The 15,875-nt window shown below is 36.9% G+C and overlaps 1 protein-coding gene across 1 annotated transcript in view; it reads right to left on the bottom strand.

Moving 5' to 3' along the window:
• The window catches only part of LOC122043644, a 63,237-nt gene extending 58,562 nt beyond the window's left edge, over nt 1-4,675 (bottom strand). The window contains exon 1 of the mRNA XM_042604250.1: nt 4,448-4,675. Coding sequence (XP_042460184.1) covers nt 4,448-4,675 — 228 coding nt within the window. The remainder of the gene's footprint in view (nt 1-4,447) is intronic.
• Nucleotides 4,676-15,875: the final 11,200 nt, after the last annotated feature.

The following is a 15,875-nucleotide window of genomic DNA, read 5'->3' as shown; positions in this document are numbered from 1 at the left end:
CTTATCATGAAGCTGTGATGAGACCAGATTCTGAGAAATGGCTAGAGGCCATGAGATCCGAAATGGAATCCATGTACACCAACCAAGTATGGACTTTAGTTGATCCTCCTGAAGGGGTAAAACTCATTAGGTGTAAGTGGGTCTTTAAGAGAAAAACTGACATGGATGGACATATATATAAGGGTTGTTTGGTAGCTAAAGGTTTCAAGCAAATTCAAGGTATTGACTATGACGAAACCTTTTCTCCAGTAGCGATGTTTAAGTCCATTCGGATCATGCTTGCTATTGCAGCATACCACGATTATGAGATCTGGCAGATGGATGTCAAAATCGCGTTTCTGAATGGAAACTTGCTCGAGGATGTGTACATAACACAACCTGAGGGTTTTGTAGATCCATGATTACGACCCAATTTTGTCGTGAATTGGACATCAAATGATGAAGTACCAAACCCCTCCTACAATAATGTAGCATAGGAAAGACTCGGGTCGTTTGCCAACGAAAGCAACGATAGGATGGTAAACTTAGGATCGTACGTTATTTCTATTTTTGTGATTTTTTTTATATGGAAATGGGGTTTTGGATTTTGATTCTAAACCTAACAAATTAAAATCAAGACAAGTAAGAAATTACTCTAATGCAGAATGAAATCTAACTAAGTGCAAATAATTAATCCACAACGCATTGTCACTCTACGCTATGGATTAACAATCAACACAAATAAACTAAGAAATAGAATAACAAAGCATTAAATGAAATCTAATCTAGTAAATGAAAGACAAAGCAAGTAAAGAAAACTATGTCTATCCTAACTAACCATTGAAGATTTTCCTACATCGCATTGTCACACTACGATACAAGATTATCTATCAATGGGCATAACATAAAGTAAAGCATTAACGAAACTAAGAATGCAATGAAACCTAAAATATGTAACAAAACCTAAAACATTAAAGAAATCCTAAGCTGATCTATCCTAATTGCATTCAATCAAAACTAGAATCTAACAAAATTTAAAGAACAAGACAAAATAAGAATTAAACAAACTAAAATGCATCAAATTAAACCTAACTCTTGGTTGAAGAAATTCATCGAACACGTTGTAGGGGTGAAACTAATTAAACGTAATTAATGCAATTTAAACATGAAAGATCAAATTAGCTACAAGCATTCAACAATAAGCATCAACACAAGCAAATTGACAATAAACATAAGAGAAACTAAACTAATCCAACCACAATCCACACTTCAATTCTCAAATACCAACGACTATCTCCGCCTTCACACGGAGACCCGGCTTCGGAACCCCAAAAAACTAGTGAACAGTAGCTCTCTCCGGTTGTTGCACACTTCGACAATAGTAAGGATGATGAACGAATCCTCCAGCGAGAACCCCTCTGCTGGAAGCTGATCGGAAATGGAGATGGAAACATAGCCGGACCTCTCTCTGCCTTCTTCTTGCTGTCGTCTGAACCCCAGACTGAGAAGCTGCCAGAAGGTTGCCGGAATGTGGAGGTCTCACCGGAGGACCCCTCCGGTGAGGTGGAGATCGTTGCTGCCGAAGCCTGCTGCCGCCTTCTAGTGTTTTCTGTCGTTGCCGCTGGAATCTGAGAAGAAGTATGGCTGTGGTTGGTCGGCCGGCGGTAGTGAGAGCAAAGGAATAGAGGCCGCCGGCCGGAGAGAAGGAAGGAAGAAGAGTACTGGTGTGGAAGAGTTTCGTGCCCTAGCTACCGACGCGAGGAAGAAATCGCCACTCCATGGGTCCTGTGTCGTGCGTGAGGTAAGAGAAGTTTCTTAGTGGATCGGGTTTGGGAAGGAATGGGACTTTGGGTTTGGATTAATGAGAAGATCCGGATCCAATAAGATAAGTGGAATTGGGCTTTTAAAAGTGGGCTTTAAGATTGAGTTTGAATTGAAGCTTTTGGATTGAGTTTGATTGGATTTGGCTCTTCTTAATTCAACTTGGAATAACATGAGCCCTTGGATTATTTGATCCCGATCAACGACCCAAATTACTCCCCTGCAAAACAAGATGTATCTTTTAGATAAAATATCAGAAAATATAGGAAAAATTAGATCAATGCTCCAAATAAATCTCAACTCCTAAAACATGATATAAATGCGGAATTAAGTATACGAGAGGGTAAAAATGTTAAGTATAAGAGCCAAAATAATGCATCAAAATACTAGTTATCAACTCCCCCACACTTATTCTTGCTCGTCTTGAGCAAGTAAATAAAACAAGAAAGATAACTAAAGATGCATTCCCTAGCAATTCTTAATCATACTTAGAAAAATAGTGAAAAGAAAGTTACCTAGGATTGTCCAATTCAAATGACCAAAGCATTCATAGATTCAATTCATACATTAATTAACAAGCATGATAACTTCAATCCATAATTGATAAAATGAGAATGATAAAAAAATAACCTCACAAGGTAAATGATGGTGGCTCTCCTCTTATAATCATGCAATAGTGGAGCTCACTCAAGCTACTCATGATTAATGTACTACCGTAAGCTTGATTTTCTTCTAATCTCCACCACTATAAACATAAGAGTGCACAATAAAATAATGAAGGCATTATTTGAAATATAAGGGAAACATGAATCAAAACAAATGATAGTGTAAGAAAGAAATAAGGAAGATAAAGCAAGGTAAGAGTGGAAGACATGAATATATTGGAATGTTACATAGATGAGTACAAGAAAACAATGCCCAAAAATATATCTCATCTAAACTCCCAAGCTAGCTTTCCACAACTCAATAAAAATATGAACAATCTCTATGATAGCTTTTCAATAAACATCTACTCATGATCTACAATAAAATCCAAATTTTGCTACCATAAAGATTGTTACTCACAAAAAATTCTATCATCTTTCACCAATACAATAAAAATGTGAACAACTCCTACTCTAACATTTCATTCTAAAAATCTACACATGATATACAATAATACCTCAATATCGCTAAAGTAAAAAATTGTCAATCATAAAAATTCTACTACAAATGAATAAAAATGGCACATATCAACATTTTTCACAACTCCAATAAACATGTAGACAACCTCTACTATAGCTTTCCAATAAAAATCACTACTCATGATATACAATAAAATCTAAATATTGCTACAATAAAAATTATCTCTCTAAAAAGTTCTACCACACACAAATACAAAAGGGCACAACATGTTAAAGTTCTTTTTTTTTTCATTTTTTTTTTTTGCTTTTTCTTGTTTTTTTTCTTTTCTTTTTTTTTCTAATTTACTTTTTTTCCTTTTTTCTGATTTATTTTTTTTTCTTTTTTTTCATTTTTTTTTTCAACATGTTGTGCAATATTATACAATATCATCAATAGTTCAATAAAAAAAATACAAAGTATGGTTTACCTATGGTGATCAAGTATGCTTCACCTATGCTTCTCCTAAATTCCACTAAGCTATTTCTCTCCCTCCACACTTAAACTTTTGACCGTCTCGGGCAAAATACTCATCATGTAATATCCAAAAATATCCACATCCCAAGAAAAGAATAGAGGGAAATAAATGGAAATAAATGAAGAGAGAAAAGAACGATATGATAAATGATATGGATTTTGCCCAAATGATATGAATTTATCAAGAAACATGTGATAACAAAAGGAATGGGTAAAAAGAAGTGAGATAGCCTTCATAAAAATCATGCAAACCTATGATAATGTGGTCTCGAAAAAATTAAGCAAGTTCTAGAGTAGCATTAACCACAAGTGCATCACACATCAATAGGAATAATAGACTTAAAAATATCCTCACTAGGTATATAAAATTATCATCTCAATCTACCAACATGAAATCCATTATCAAGTTGCAACCACATGCAATCCAAGAATCCAATCATGACAATAAATCATCAAATTCGACAATCAAATTTAACTAGCTTTCATAATTTCTAAAATGATAAAAAGAATGCATTAGGAATTTATTATGAAAACCAACAAGACAAACCAAAAATGAACTACCAACCAAAAGCAAACAACGCAAGGAAATATATACAAGCATAAAGAAAAATGAAAAAGTGAGATGGAAACAACTCCTCTGAATTTCTGGTGGTCGGAGTCAATTCAATTCCAGAAGCCAATCTGGAAGTGGGATGAATGTAGATGAAGTGAGGATCGCTCCCTCCACCTTTAACTCCTTAAAAATTTTCTCCGGTGGCCGAAGACGGTTCAGTTGGAGTGTCCACTCCAGAAGCTTCATTATTGCATAAAATGTTAGGGCTTTCTTCAATCGGTACAATGCATCCTTGCGTGATTGACTGCAAATAAAATAACTAAAAAATTCCTCTGAAATAAAAAGAGGATGCAAATCATGTACGCATGTTGAGTAAGATGTATCAGAAACAATATCAAAAGTAACATAGCATGAATCAAAAGATGTATCACATCCACTACAATCAAAATGAACTACCTCCATGGTATTTCCTAAAGATTCAGAAGAAATATCAACCTTACCATCCTGAAAGATACCTAGAGGTTCTAAAACAGTGAATGTGGCATCATCTTGATCAGGTAAAAGATCTGGCTCTGGATCAGGTTCAATCAACGGAAGTGATTCTTGAGTTTCCCCTACACGCCCATCGTCACTAAGTAAAATAGCAGTAGACTCAACTGGCTCAAATGGTGGTAGAATAGTCATTGGAAGTGATTCTTGGGTCTCCCCTACACTTCCATCATCATCTCCTATACCTGCAACATCAAGACTATTTGGAACAACAATATCATCAACAACAAAATTATCAGGATCAACTACAACATCACAATGTAAAAAGCTAGAAGAATCATGCAGAAAAGCAGAATAAAAGTCAGAAATATCACAAACTCTACAATCCATCTCCTCAGGAATCGATGCGGTAGGTTGATCTGAATGCAACTGTAACTGTGTCGATGAATGTGTTCTTGGCTTGAAATATGTTTCTTGTTGTTGCAAAAAATTTTGTAGCTGCTCCCTACAATGCTGCTCAGGCTGATGGTGCTGAAAGTAAGACTGATAATGCTGGGACCACTTAGAATTTCCTTGTTGTGTGTTCCCATACCCGAATCCTGCAACGAAATTATACCTGTCCTGCTGATGAGTCTGATAATATTGAGGATCAGGTTGGTGATATTGGGTTCTGTTTGGGAATACACTGGCAAAGGAATTAACATCTTCGGTAATCATCGGTCTAGTCCCATACTGTTGATAATTTACAGCCATAATCTCGATAAGTTCTCTGGCCTGAGTAGATGTCTTGTTAACTAGAGCCCCTCCACTAGCTGCATCAACCATACTCCTGTCCATGGGACACAATCCCTCATAAAGTACATAATCAGTAGTTGATCATTTATCTGGTGCTGAGGGCAACTAGCAACAATTCTTTTAAATCTATCCCAATAATCTTGAAATGGTTCTCCTGTGAATTGTTGGATTCCACAAATACTCCTTCGAATAGCTGCAATCCTAGAAGCAAGAAAGAACCTCACCAGAAATAATTTCTTCATCTCGGTCCAACTGGAAATTGAATTGGGTGGGAGACAATACAACCAATCTTTTGCTGAATCTGCTACTGAAAATGGAAATGCTCTAAGTATAACATCTTCTTCTGATACACCATGTGGGATCCATGAAGAACAAACAATCTTCAAATCATGTAGATGTCTATTGGGATCCTCACCAGATAATCCATGAAACTTCGGTAATAGATGTACAATAGTCCATAACTCGAAGTTTGACTCTAAATCAGAATAATGGATGCGGAATGAATCAACTGATAAATCTGGTGCCCAAAGCTCTCTAAGAGTCTTTTCAGTGTTCTTCTTCATTTTGCTTGACAAATCTGAAGGTCTGATCACACTGAATCTCTAAAGCTGCTGATAACACACAGATTTCCTGGTCTTTCCTGAAACACACATGCAAATATCATCAAAAGACACAGGAAATAGACAAGATATCACACATACATACAAGAGATGAAATAATTAAGCCCCTAACAATGTTTTTGAATTTTTGCAACCACAAAAAATAGAAACAAGAAAAGAGAGAGAAACAATCCTAAGATTACCAAACACCGCTACTTTTTCCCCGGCAACGGCGCCAATTTGATTACGGCCCAATTTTGTCGCGAATTGGGCATCAAATGATGAAGTACCAAACCCCTCCTACACTAATGTAGCATAGGAATGACTCGGGTCATCCGCCAACGAAAGTAACGATAGGATGGTAAATTTAGGATCGTACGTTATTTCTATTTTTGTGATTTTTTTTATATGGAAATGGGGTTTTGGATTTTGATTCTAAACCTAACAAATTAAAAACAAGATAAGTAAGAAATTACTCTAATGCGGAATGAAATCTAACTAAGTGCAAATAATTAATCTACAACGCATTGTCACTCTACGCTATGGATTAACAATCAACACAAATAAACTAAGAAATAGAATAACAAAGCATTAAATGAAACCTAATCTAGTAAATAAAAGACAAAGAAAGTAAAGAAAACTATGTCTACCCTAACTAACCATTGAAGATTTTCCTACATCGCATTGTCACACTACGATACAAGATTATCTATCAATGGGCATAACATAAAGTAAAGCATTAACGAAACTAAGAATGCAATGAAACCTAAAGCATGTAACAAAACCTAAAACATTAAAGAAATCCTAAGCTGATCTATCCTAATTGCATTCAATCAAAACTAGAACCTAACGAAATTTAAAGAATAAGACAAAACAAGAATTAAACAAACTAAAATGCATCAAATTAAACTTAACTCTTGGTTGAAGAAATTCATCGAACACGTTGTAGGCGTGAAACTAATTAAACGTAATTAATGCAATTTAAACATGAAAGATCAAATTAGCTACAAGCATTCAACAATAAGCATCAACACTAGCAAATTGACAATAAACATAAGAGAAACTAAACTAATCCAACCACAATCCACACTTCAATTCTCAAATACCAACGACTATCTCCGCCTTCACACGGAGACCCAGCTTCGGAACCCCAAAAAACCAGTGAACAGTAGCTCTCTCCGGTTGCTGCACACTTCGACAATAGTAAGGATGATGAACGAATCCTCCAGCGAGAACCCCTCTGCTGGAAGCTGATCGGAAATGGAGATGGAAACATAGCCGGACCTCTCTCTGCCTTCTTCTTGCTGCCGTCTGAACCCCAGACTGAGAAGCTGCCAGAAGGTTGCCGGAATGTGGAGGTCTCACCGGAGGACCCCTCCGGTGAGGTGGAGATCGTTGCTGCCGAAGCCTGCTGCTGTCGTTGCCGCTGGAATCTGAGAAGAAGTATGGCTGTGGTTGGTCGGCCGGCGGTAGTGAGAGCAAAGGAATAGAGGCCACCGGCTGGAGAGAAGGAAGGAAGAAGAGTACTGGTGTGGAAGAGTTTCGTGCCCTAACTACCGACGCGAGGAAGAAATCGCCACTCCATGGGTCCTGTGCCGTGCGTGAGGTAAGGGAAGTTTCTTAGTGGATCGGGTTTGGGAAGGAATGGGATTTTGGGTTTGGATTAATGAGAAGATCCGGATCCAATAAGATAAGTGGAATTGGGCTTTTAAAAGTGGGCTTTAAGATTGGGTTTGAATTGAAGCTTTTGGATTGGGTTTGATTGGATTTGGCTCTTCTTGATTCAACTTGGAATAACTTGAGCCCTTGGATTATTTGATCCTGATCAATGACCCAAATTACTCCCCTGCAAAACAAGATGTATCTTTTAGATAAAATACCAAAAAATATAGGAAAAATTAGATCAATGCTCCAAATAAGTCTCAACTCATAAAACATTGTATAAATGCGGAATTAAGTATACGAGAGGGTAAAAATGCTAAGTATAAGAGCCAAAATAATGCATCAAAATACTAGTTATCAATCCACAGCATACTGGCAAAGTATGCAAGCTGCATAAGTCCATTTATGGGCTAAAGCAAGCTTCTCGAAGCTGGAATCTTCGATTCGATGATGCAATCAAACAGTTTGGTTTCATCAAGAATGAAGATGAACCCTGTGTCTACAAGAAGGTTATAGGGAACACAGTTGTCTTTCTTATATTATATGTGGATGACATACTACTCATTGGGAATGACATCTCTTTGCTGCAGTCTATAAAGACTTGGCTAGGAAATTCTTTCTCAATGAAGGACTTAGGTGAAGCATCCCGTATTGTAGGCATACAGATCTATAGAGATAGATCTAAGAGATTGCTTGGCCTAAGTCAGAGTACATATATTGACAAGGTATTACTACAGTTTGCCATGCAGAACTCCAAGAAGGGATTTCTGTCGATGTCACATGGTGTGAGTCTTTCGAAAACTCAAAGTCCCTCTTCTAGAAAGGAGAGAGACTGCATGGATACGATCCCTTATGCCTCAGCCATAGGATCTATCATATACGCCATGCTATGTACTCGTCCTAATGTTTCGTATGCTTTGAGCATGATGAGCAGATACCAGTCAAATCCAGGTGAAAGTCACTGGATAACAGTCAAGAATATTCTTAAGTACTTAAGAAGGACTAAAGAATATTTCTTGATATATGGAGGCGATGATGAGCTAGTTGTAAAGGGTTACAGTGATGCCAGCTTCCAAACTGACCAGGATGATTATAGATCGTAGTCTAGGTTCGTGTTTTGCTTGAATGGTGGTGCTGTGAGCTGGAAGAGTTCGAAGCAGAACACAATTGCTGATTCTACAACAGAGGCTGAGTATATTTGCTACATTAGAAGCAGCAAAGGAGGCAGTTTGGATCCGCAAGTTCATTACTGAGCTTGGGGTGGTTCCTAGCATAGCCGATCCGATAGAGCTCTATTGTGACAATAATGGAGCAATTGCATAGGCTAAGGAACCTCGCTCACACCAGCGGACCAAACACATACTACAACGCTTCCATCTCATTCGAGAGATCATCGATAGAGGAGATGTGAAGATTTGCAGAGTTCCCACAGAGGCTAACATCGCTGATCTCTTGACCAAGGTTTTGACACAGAGAAAGCATAATGGTCACACTAGGTCATTGGGCCTTAGAGCCTACACTGATTGACACTAGTGCTAGTTGGGAGATTGTTAGTTAGAGCCCTAGAGCCAATCATTTGATGATTGTTGTATGGACTCATTGTATCATATTCCTATGTATATAAAAGCATTTGTTTTGGTTATTATACTTACTTGTATTGGTGCCAAATAACTAAGTATAATAGCGTCCTTGAGTAGAAGGTTCTTATCTATATCAATCGATTGGTTGAATAGATAATGAGATGATATAGAGAACACTACTCTTAATCATTCCTAGTCAAGTATTAACATTTAGGGACAATGTTAATGTGACGAGATTAGCATGTAGGTCAACTCGATAACTTGATCTCACAAGTCATGGATATAGAGATATCAAGTTGACACATGGGTATGCATTGGAGAATGTATACTGAATGACCCGCCATGAGAAAGTATTATGGATCGTTATATGAGTGTCATATACTTTCTCATGTGGCTATTAGTATGACTATTAGTCCTTGGACCTGAAGTCGCCATGGTTCCCTACATAAGGAGTTGCATACTTTGGCTTCGTCAAACGTCACCCGTTACTGGGTGGACTATAAAGACGATTACTGGGTATGTAACAAATTATACGGAGGGATGTGAGTGATGTAGATGAGATCTATCCCTCCTATATAACGGGAGTGATATCGTTATTCTTGATAGAGTGAGGCCACTAAGTGCATGGTCATGCCCAAATGAGTCAATATGAGATATTGAGCTCATTTGATTATAGTGAGTCTACTTGGAGTTCAAGATTTAGATTGATCAGAGGATGACACCGTCTATGCCTCAAATTGATCTATCTATATGTCAAGGATAGAAGGACATTTGTCATATATTGTGAAGGGTCACAATTAGTAGTCACAAGGTGATGTTGGATCTCAACATTCTTGTAACTTAGGTAGTAATGATGTGTTGCTAGATACCGCTCATTACTTATGCTTCTAAATGGGTTTTGGAGCATTGCCAACGTTACAAGAACTTATAAGGTCACACACAAAGGGTAATTAGATGGAGATTAGGTTCATATGATGAACCAAAGAGGATTAGGTTCATGTGATGAACCAAATTGAATTAAGAGTAATCCAAACTAGACTAATTGAGTTGGACTCAATTTGATTTATGTGTCCAATGAGTCTAATTTAGATTATGACTCATTGAATCAATTTAATTTAATGGATAGAGATTCAATAAATTAAATTCACTTGAATCAAAGATTGGATATGATCAACCATGGGAAAATTTAAGTCAAGTTTGACTTGACTTGAAAGGGAAGATGAACAGTCAAGTTTGACTTGACCTTGACTTGACCAAATGTCATGTCATTGTGACTTGGCATAGGGTCGGCCAATGATGATGTGCCTCATCATCAAAGGTTACATGAGTGTGTGCCACCTCATGAGGGAGATCAAGAGTTGTGACCCTTGGTATACCATGGAGATAAAAACTCCTCCATTAAGTTGTCGACCACTTAAGTGTGCATTTTGGTGTGCTTGTGTAACTCCATCTTCTTCCTCCTCTCTTCTCTTCTCTCCCTCTCCTCCTCCTTGGCCGAACACCTTTAGAGTGCTAGCACACTCTAAGTGTTTTCTCCATCTCTATTGTTCGTGTGGATACGTATAGAGGTGTGTCCACTTAAACACACCTGAGATCCGACAAATTTTGGACGAGCGGGATTCGCGAAGGGCTTCGCTACAAGGGTAATCTCTTAACCATGTAGATCTAATGTAGATCTAGGATAGAAAATAAGTACATGAAAATTTATCTTCGCACGGATCCGGTGGCATGGGACTTCGGGGTTTCCACAACGTAAAAAGCGGTTTTTGCGGCTCGAAAGTCCCAACAATTTACTTGATGCGCCGCAAGTCGATGTGCTTTGATAAGTTCAAAGAGTATTAGACTGATGTGGAGTAACGTCAAGGTAAAAGTATCAAGTCACTACGCTGAGATCGTAGTGGCAAGTACCTCTTGGGAGAGTTTAGGAGTCACTTATCAGAAGTCGGGATTCAATCCCAACTAACTGCACCTGGTACACCCCAACAGAATGGTGTAGTAAAACAAAGGAAGGTATAGGACTCTTATGAAAATAGTTAGATCAATAATGAGTTATTCAGAATTACCAAAATTCATTTTGAGGATATACACTGGAAAGAGAAAGTGAACATAGTATCTTCTAAGTCAGAACTCTCTACTCCCATAGAATTGCAGAATGGGCGTAAGCCTAGTCTAAAGCATATTCGGATTTGGGTGGTCTAGCACATGAGAGACAGTGATAAGTTGGACAGGAGTTCACTTGTTTGTATGTTATCCTAGAGAAACGAAAGGAGGTTTATAGTCCTAAAAATCAGAAGGTCATTGTTAGCACCAATGCCCGATTTTTAGAAGAGGACTATGTAATAAACCATAAGCCCATAAGTAAATTTGTTCTTAAGGAAATAATAAAGGACACGTCTAATCTAGTACCAACTATACAAAATGAAAAATCATAATAAACTGCAACACGTATCACAGATGATACACATTGCAGAAAGTTCCTCGTCGTAGTGGGAGGGTTGTTAGGCAACCTGAAATATTCTTGTTTTGGAAGAGTCTTTGGACTTGATCCCTGGTGAACATGAATTTAATTCCCAAACATATAACGAAGCGCTCCATGATAAAGATGCAGCATCTTTGAGAAATGAATACAGAATTAGAATATATGTGCTCTAATAAATTCTGGGAGCTTGTAGATCCACCAGATTGTGTAAAAGTCATTGTGTCTACAATAGGAAAAGAGAGATAGATGGGAAGGTGGAAACTTTCAAAGCAAGACTTGTTGAAAAAGGAAACTTTCTCACCGGTAGTCATGCTTAAGTCTGTCCAGATTCTTTTATCTATTGTTACTCATATGAACTATGAGATTTGGTAAGTGGATGTCAAGATAGTTTTTTTTAATGGAAGTCTTGAAGAAAATATCCATATAAAGCAACCAGAAGGGTTCATTGCAAAGGGTAAAAAGCATCTTGTGTGCAAGCTCAATCAGTCTATGGATTGAAGCAAAGCTTCAAGGTCTTGGAACATCCGGTTTAATAAAGTAATCCAAACATATGGATTTATTTAATAACCGGATGAGTCTTGTGTATACAAGAAGTGTGATAGAAACGTGGTGGTATTTCTTGTACTATACGTATACAACATTTTTGGTAGTTGGAAACAATATCAAAGTGTCGTCGGAAGTAAGGGTATGGTTGTCTAAACAATTCGATATGAAGGACTTGGGAGAATGCATATATTCTTAGGATCAAAGTAATAAGGGATCACAAGAAAAGAATATTTTGCTTATCCCAACCTTCATATATCGATACAATCCTTGCTCGTTTTAGCATGCAAGACTCCAAGAAAGATTTTCTACCTTTTAGACATGGAGTAAACTTTATCTAAAAAGATGTCTCCGAAGACATCAAAGGAGATAGAAGACATAAAGGCAGTTCTTTATACTTCGACTATCGGAAGCCTAATATATGCTATGCACGAGATAGGATATCTATTTTGTTGTAGGCATGGTTAGCAGATATCAAAGTAATCCAAGATCGGGGCGTTGGACTGTCGTAAAGCATATATTAAAGTACCTTAGAGGGACTAGAGATTATATGCTAGTTTACAAGGCAGATAATTTGATCCCTGTGGGTTATACGGATTTTGACTTCCAATCAGATATGGACAACAGTAAATTGACCTCGGGGTTTTGTGTTTACTTTAGGAGGTGAAGTCATAACTATGGAGGAGTGTTAAGCATAGATGTTTTTCCGGACTCCACCATAGAAGCTGAGTATGTGGCAGCCTCTAAGGCAGCCATAGAAGTTATATGGCTCAGAAAATTCATGATGGACTTGGACATGATTTCTGGTTTGTCCAAAGATTATTACAATTTATTGTAATAATAGTGGTGCAGTAGCAAACTCGAAGAAATCATAAGTCCATAAGGCAAGCGAACACAATAGAGCGCAAGTATCACCCAATACGAGACATCGTATAACGAGGAGAAATTGTTGCCGCCTAGATTGCATCAGATGATAACCTGAGAGATCCTTTCACTAAGGCCCTTCTGGCGAAAACTTTTGATCGGCATGTGGAGGGTATGAGAATCAGATGTATGGCAGCAGAAATGACAGCATAGTCTTTTAGTATAAGTGGGAGATTGTTGGAATGTATACTAAAAGTCTAGCTTTTGTAAATATTTATTTAGAAATAAAAGAATCACATTGGTCAAATGTCTACATTTATTTGCTAAGTGTATTTGTTCAATTAATTTATATTGTAGATAACATGGTGAATGGTGTCACTCACAGAAGATCATGTTATCAGTTCTTTATAAATTATAAACAGTTACTCACGACTAAGATGGAAAGGAACAAAAAATTGAAATAGTCGTAGTGTAATTAGGTGTTAGTTTATCTTGACTAATAAATTACACTAGTACACTTTGAGTGTACTGAGCAGGACCATTTAAGGTAAGTTCTTTTTGTACTGACTTGATAAAAGAACAACACCTTAGTTATTATGAAAGTGTGTGCTCTTAATCCTAATATGATAATAAGCACATATATTTAGTATTCATTTCTTTAACTTATCAAAGGGCGAGATTTAGCTCGATAAATCAATAGACCCGATAAGTTGGAAAATGATATTACTTATAGTGTGTGTTGTTGATTATAGAAAGAAACTTTGTCCTAGTAATCTAGGTTGATAATGTCCCCAAGAGGAGCTCATAAGGATTGTCATGTTAAACCCTGCAGGTGGACTTAGTCCGATATGACAATAAGGTTGAGTGGTATTACTCTTGAACTGAGATATTAATTAAAATGAGTTGTCAGTAACTCAATTAATTAGTGGGCATCCAACATCTTAAATACTAGGAGACTAACACACTCATAATAAGAAGGTGCCCAAAAATGTAATTTAGGATTGGTGAGGTAATTCAATATTAATTATTTAGTGGTATGAATTATTATTGATGAAATTAAGTTGGGTGTTCGGGCGAACACGGGAAGCTTAATTTCATCGGGAGACCAAAACCAATTCCTCCTCTCGGTCCCTATCGTAGCCACTTGTATATAGAGAATTATACCCACCTATACTCACCTTTCTACCCACCTTAAGGTGGTCGGCCAAGCTAGCTTGGAGCCCAAGCTAGGGCCGACCAAAGCTAATGGTGGAGCCAATTTTAGGTGGTCGGCCAAAGCTTGGGTCCCAAGCTTAGGTGGCCGGCCACTAGAAAATAAAAAGGAATTTTTATTTAAAATTATTTCTTATGTGGATATCATGATTTTAAAAGAGAGTTTAAAATTTAAATATTTCCTTTTATAACTTTCTACAAAAGATTAAGAAAAGATTTGATATCTTTCCTTATTTGTAGATTGAAAGGAAGATTTTAATTTTGATAAAACTTTCCTTTTTTGTAATCATGTTCATGATTTAAAAGAGAGTTTTAAAATTATATATTTCCTTTTATAAGTTTCTACAAAAGATTAAGAGAAGATTAGATATCTTTCCTTATTTGTAGATTGAAAGGATATTTTAATTTTAGAGAAAACTTTCCTTTTTGGAAATCATCCACATGTTTAAAAGAAAGATTTTAATTTATAAAATTTCCTTTTATAACCCACCATGAAGGGAAAAATTATTAGAAATTTTTTTTAATAAATTTATGGAAACAAATTAGGACTTGTGTGAATTAAACTTTCCTTGATTGGAGCTAATGGGTGGTCGGCCATGTTGTTTAAGAAAAGGAAATTGATTTTTAAATTAATTAAATTTTCCTTTTCATGGCAAAATAATTAAGAAAGTTTTTATTTAAATTTCCTTATTTGCCAAGGCCAAGGATTATAAAAGAGAGGGTAGAGGTGCCTTCATGGGTAACAACTCTATTCTATTTCTTCCTTTCTTTTCTTCCTTGGTTGTGGCCGGACCTAGAGGTTCTCCCTCTCCTCTTCTCTTCTTCTTTAGTGGTCGGTTTCATCCTTCTCTTGGAGCTTTTGATAGTGTCCGGTTCTAGCTAGGAGAAGAAGGAGAGAAAGGAAGCTTTGTTTCTTGCATCCCTTGGAGCTTGGTAGTGGTGGCCGAAATTCTACATCCTTGGAGGAGTCTTGGTTTTGCCAAAACTTACAAGGAGGAAGAAGAAGGGCTTGAGTGATTCTCATCTCGGTAGATCGTTGCCCAGACAACGTCCGGGATAAGAAGAGGAATATGGTAGAAGATCAAGAGGTAGTTGCATACAAAAGAAGGTATAACTAGTAATTATTTTCTGCATCATGCTAGTTATTTTTCTTTGTATGAATTCCAAACACAAGAGGCATTAGATTTTAGATTTTTCGACTTTGTTATTCGAGTTTGTGTTTTTTTTTATTTTTTGAATTTGTGATTCGATTGTTCCTTTTTGTTAAACCTAGAGTTATATAAGGAAATTAAATATTAGCTTTCCTTAAAAGGCTTTGTCTAGGAAGTGGTGGTTACTCCCATATCTAAGAAGACCTAGTGTCTCGCCATGTTTAACCTGGAAGCCAATTTTAGAAATTAATATTTAATTAAATTTATAACATAGGTGGATTTGGATCAATAGTGTTAAGTTCCGCGTTCCACTTGCGGTCCAAGTCTAAACCATTAAGAACAGATAAGTTAAATTTGGAATCAATAATGTTAAGTTCCATTTGTGATTCCTAATTTAACTTCTAAAGAACACAATAGGTTGTTTAGGAAAGGTTCGACACTTATACAAAATTTTTGTACAGTGGAACCGGTACGATCTTCCTAGGACCAACCAACAGGTCGTATATATAT

This window comes from Zingiber officinale, chromosome 2A, assembly GCF_018446385.1.
Source record: "Zingiber officinale cultivar Zhangliang chromosome 2A, Zo_v1.1, whole genome shotgun sequence".
Lineage (NCBI taxonomy): Eukaryota > Viridiplantae > Streptophyta > Magnoliopsida > Zingiberales > Zingiberaceae > Zingiber > Zingiber officinale.
Note: the sequence above shows the minus strand (reverse complement) of the source record. Positions and strands in the feature narration are given on the sequence as shown.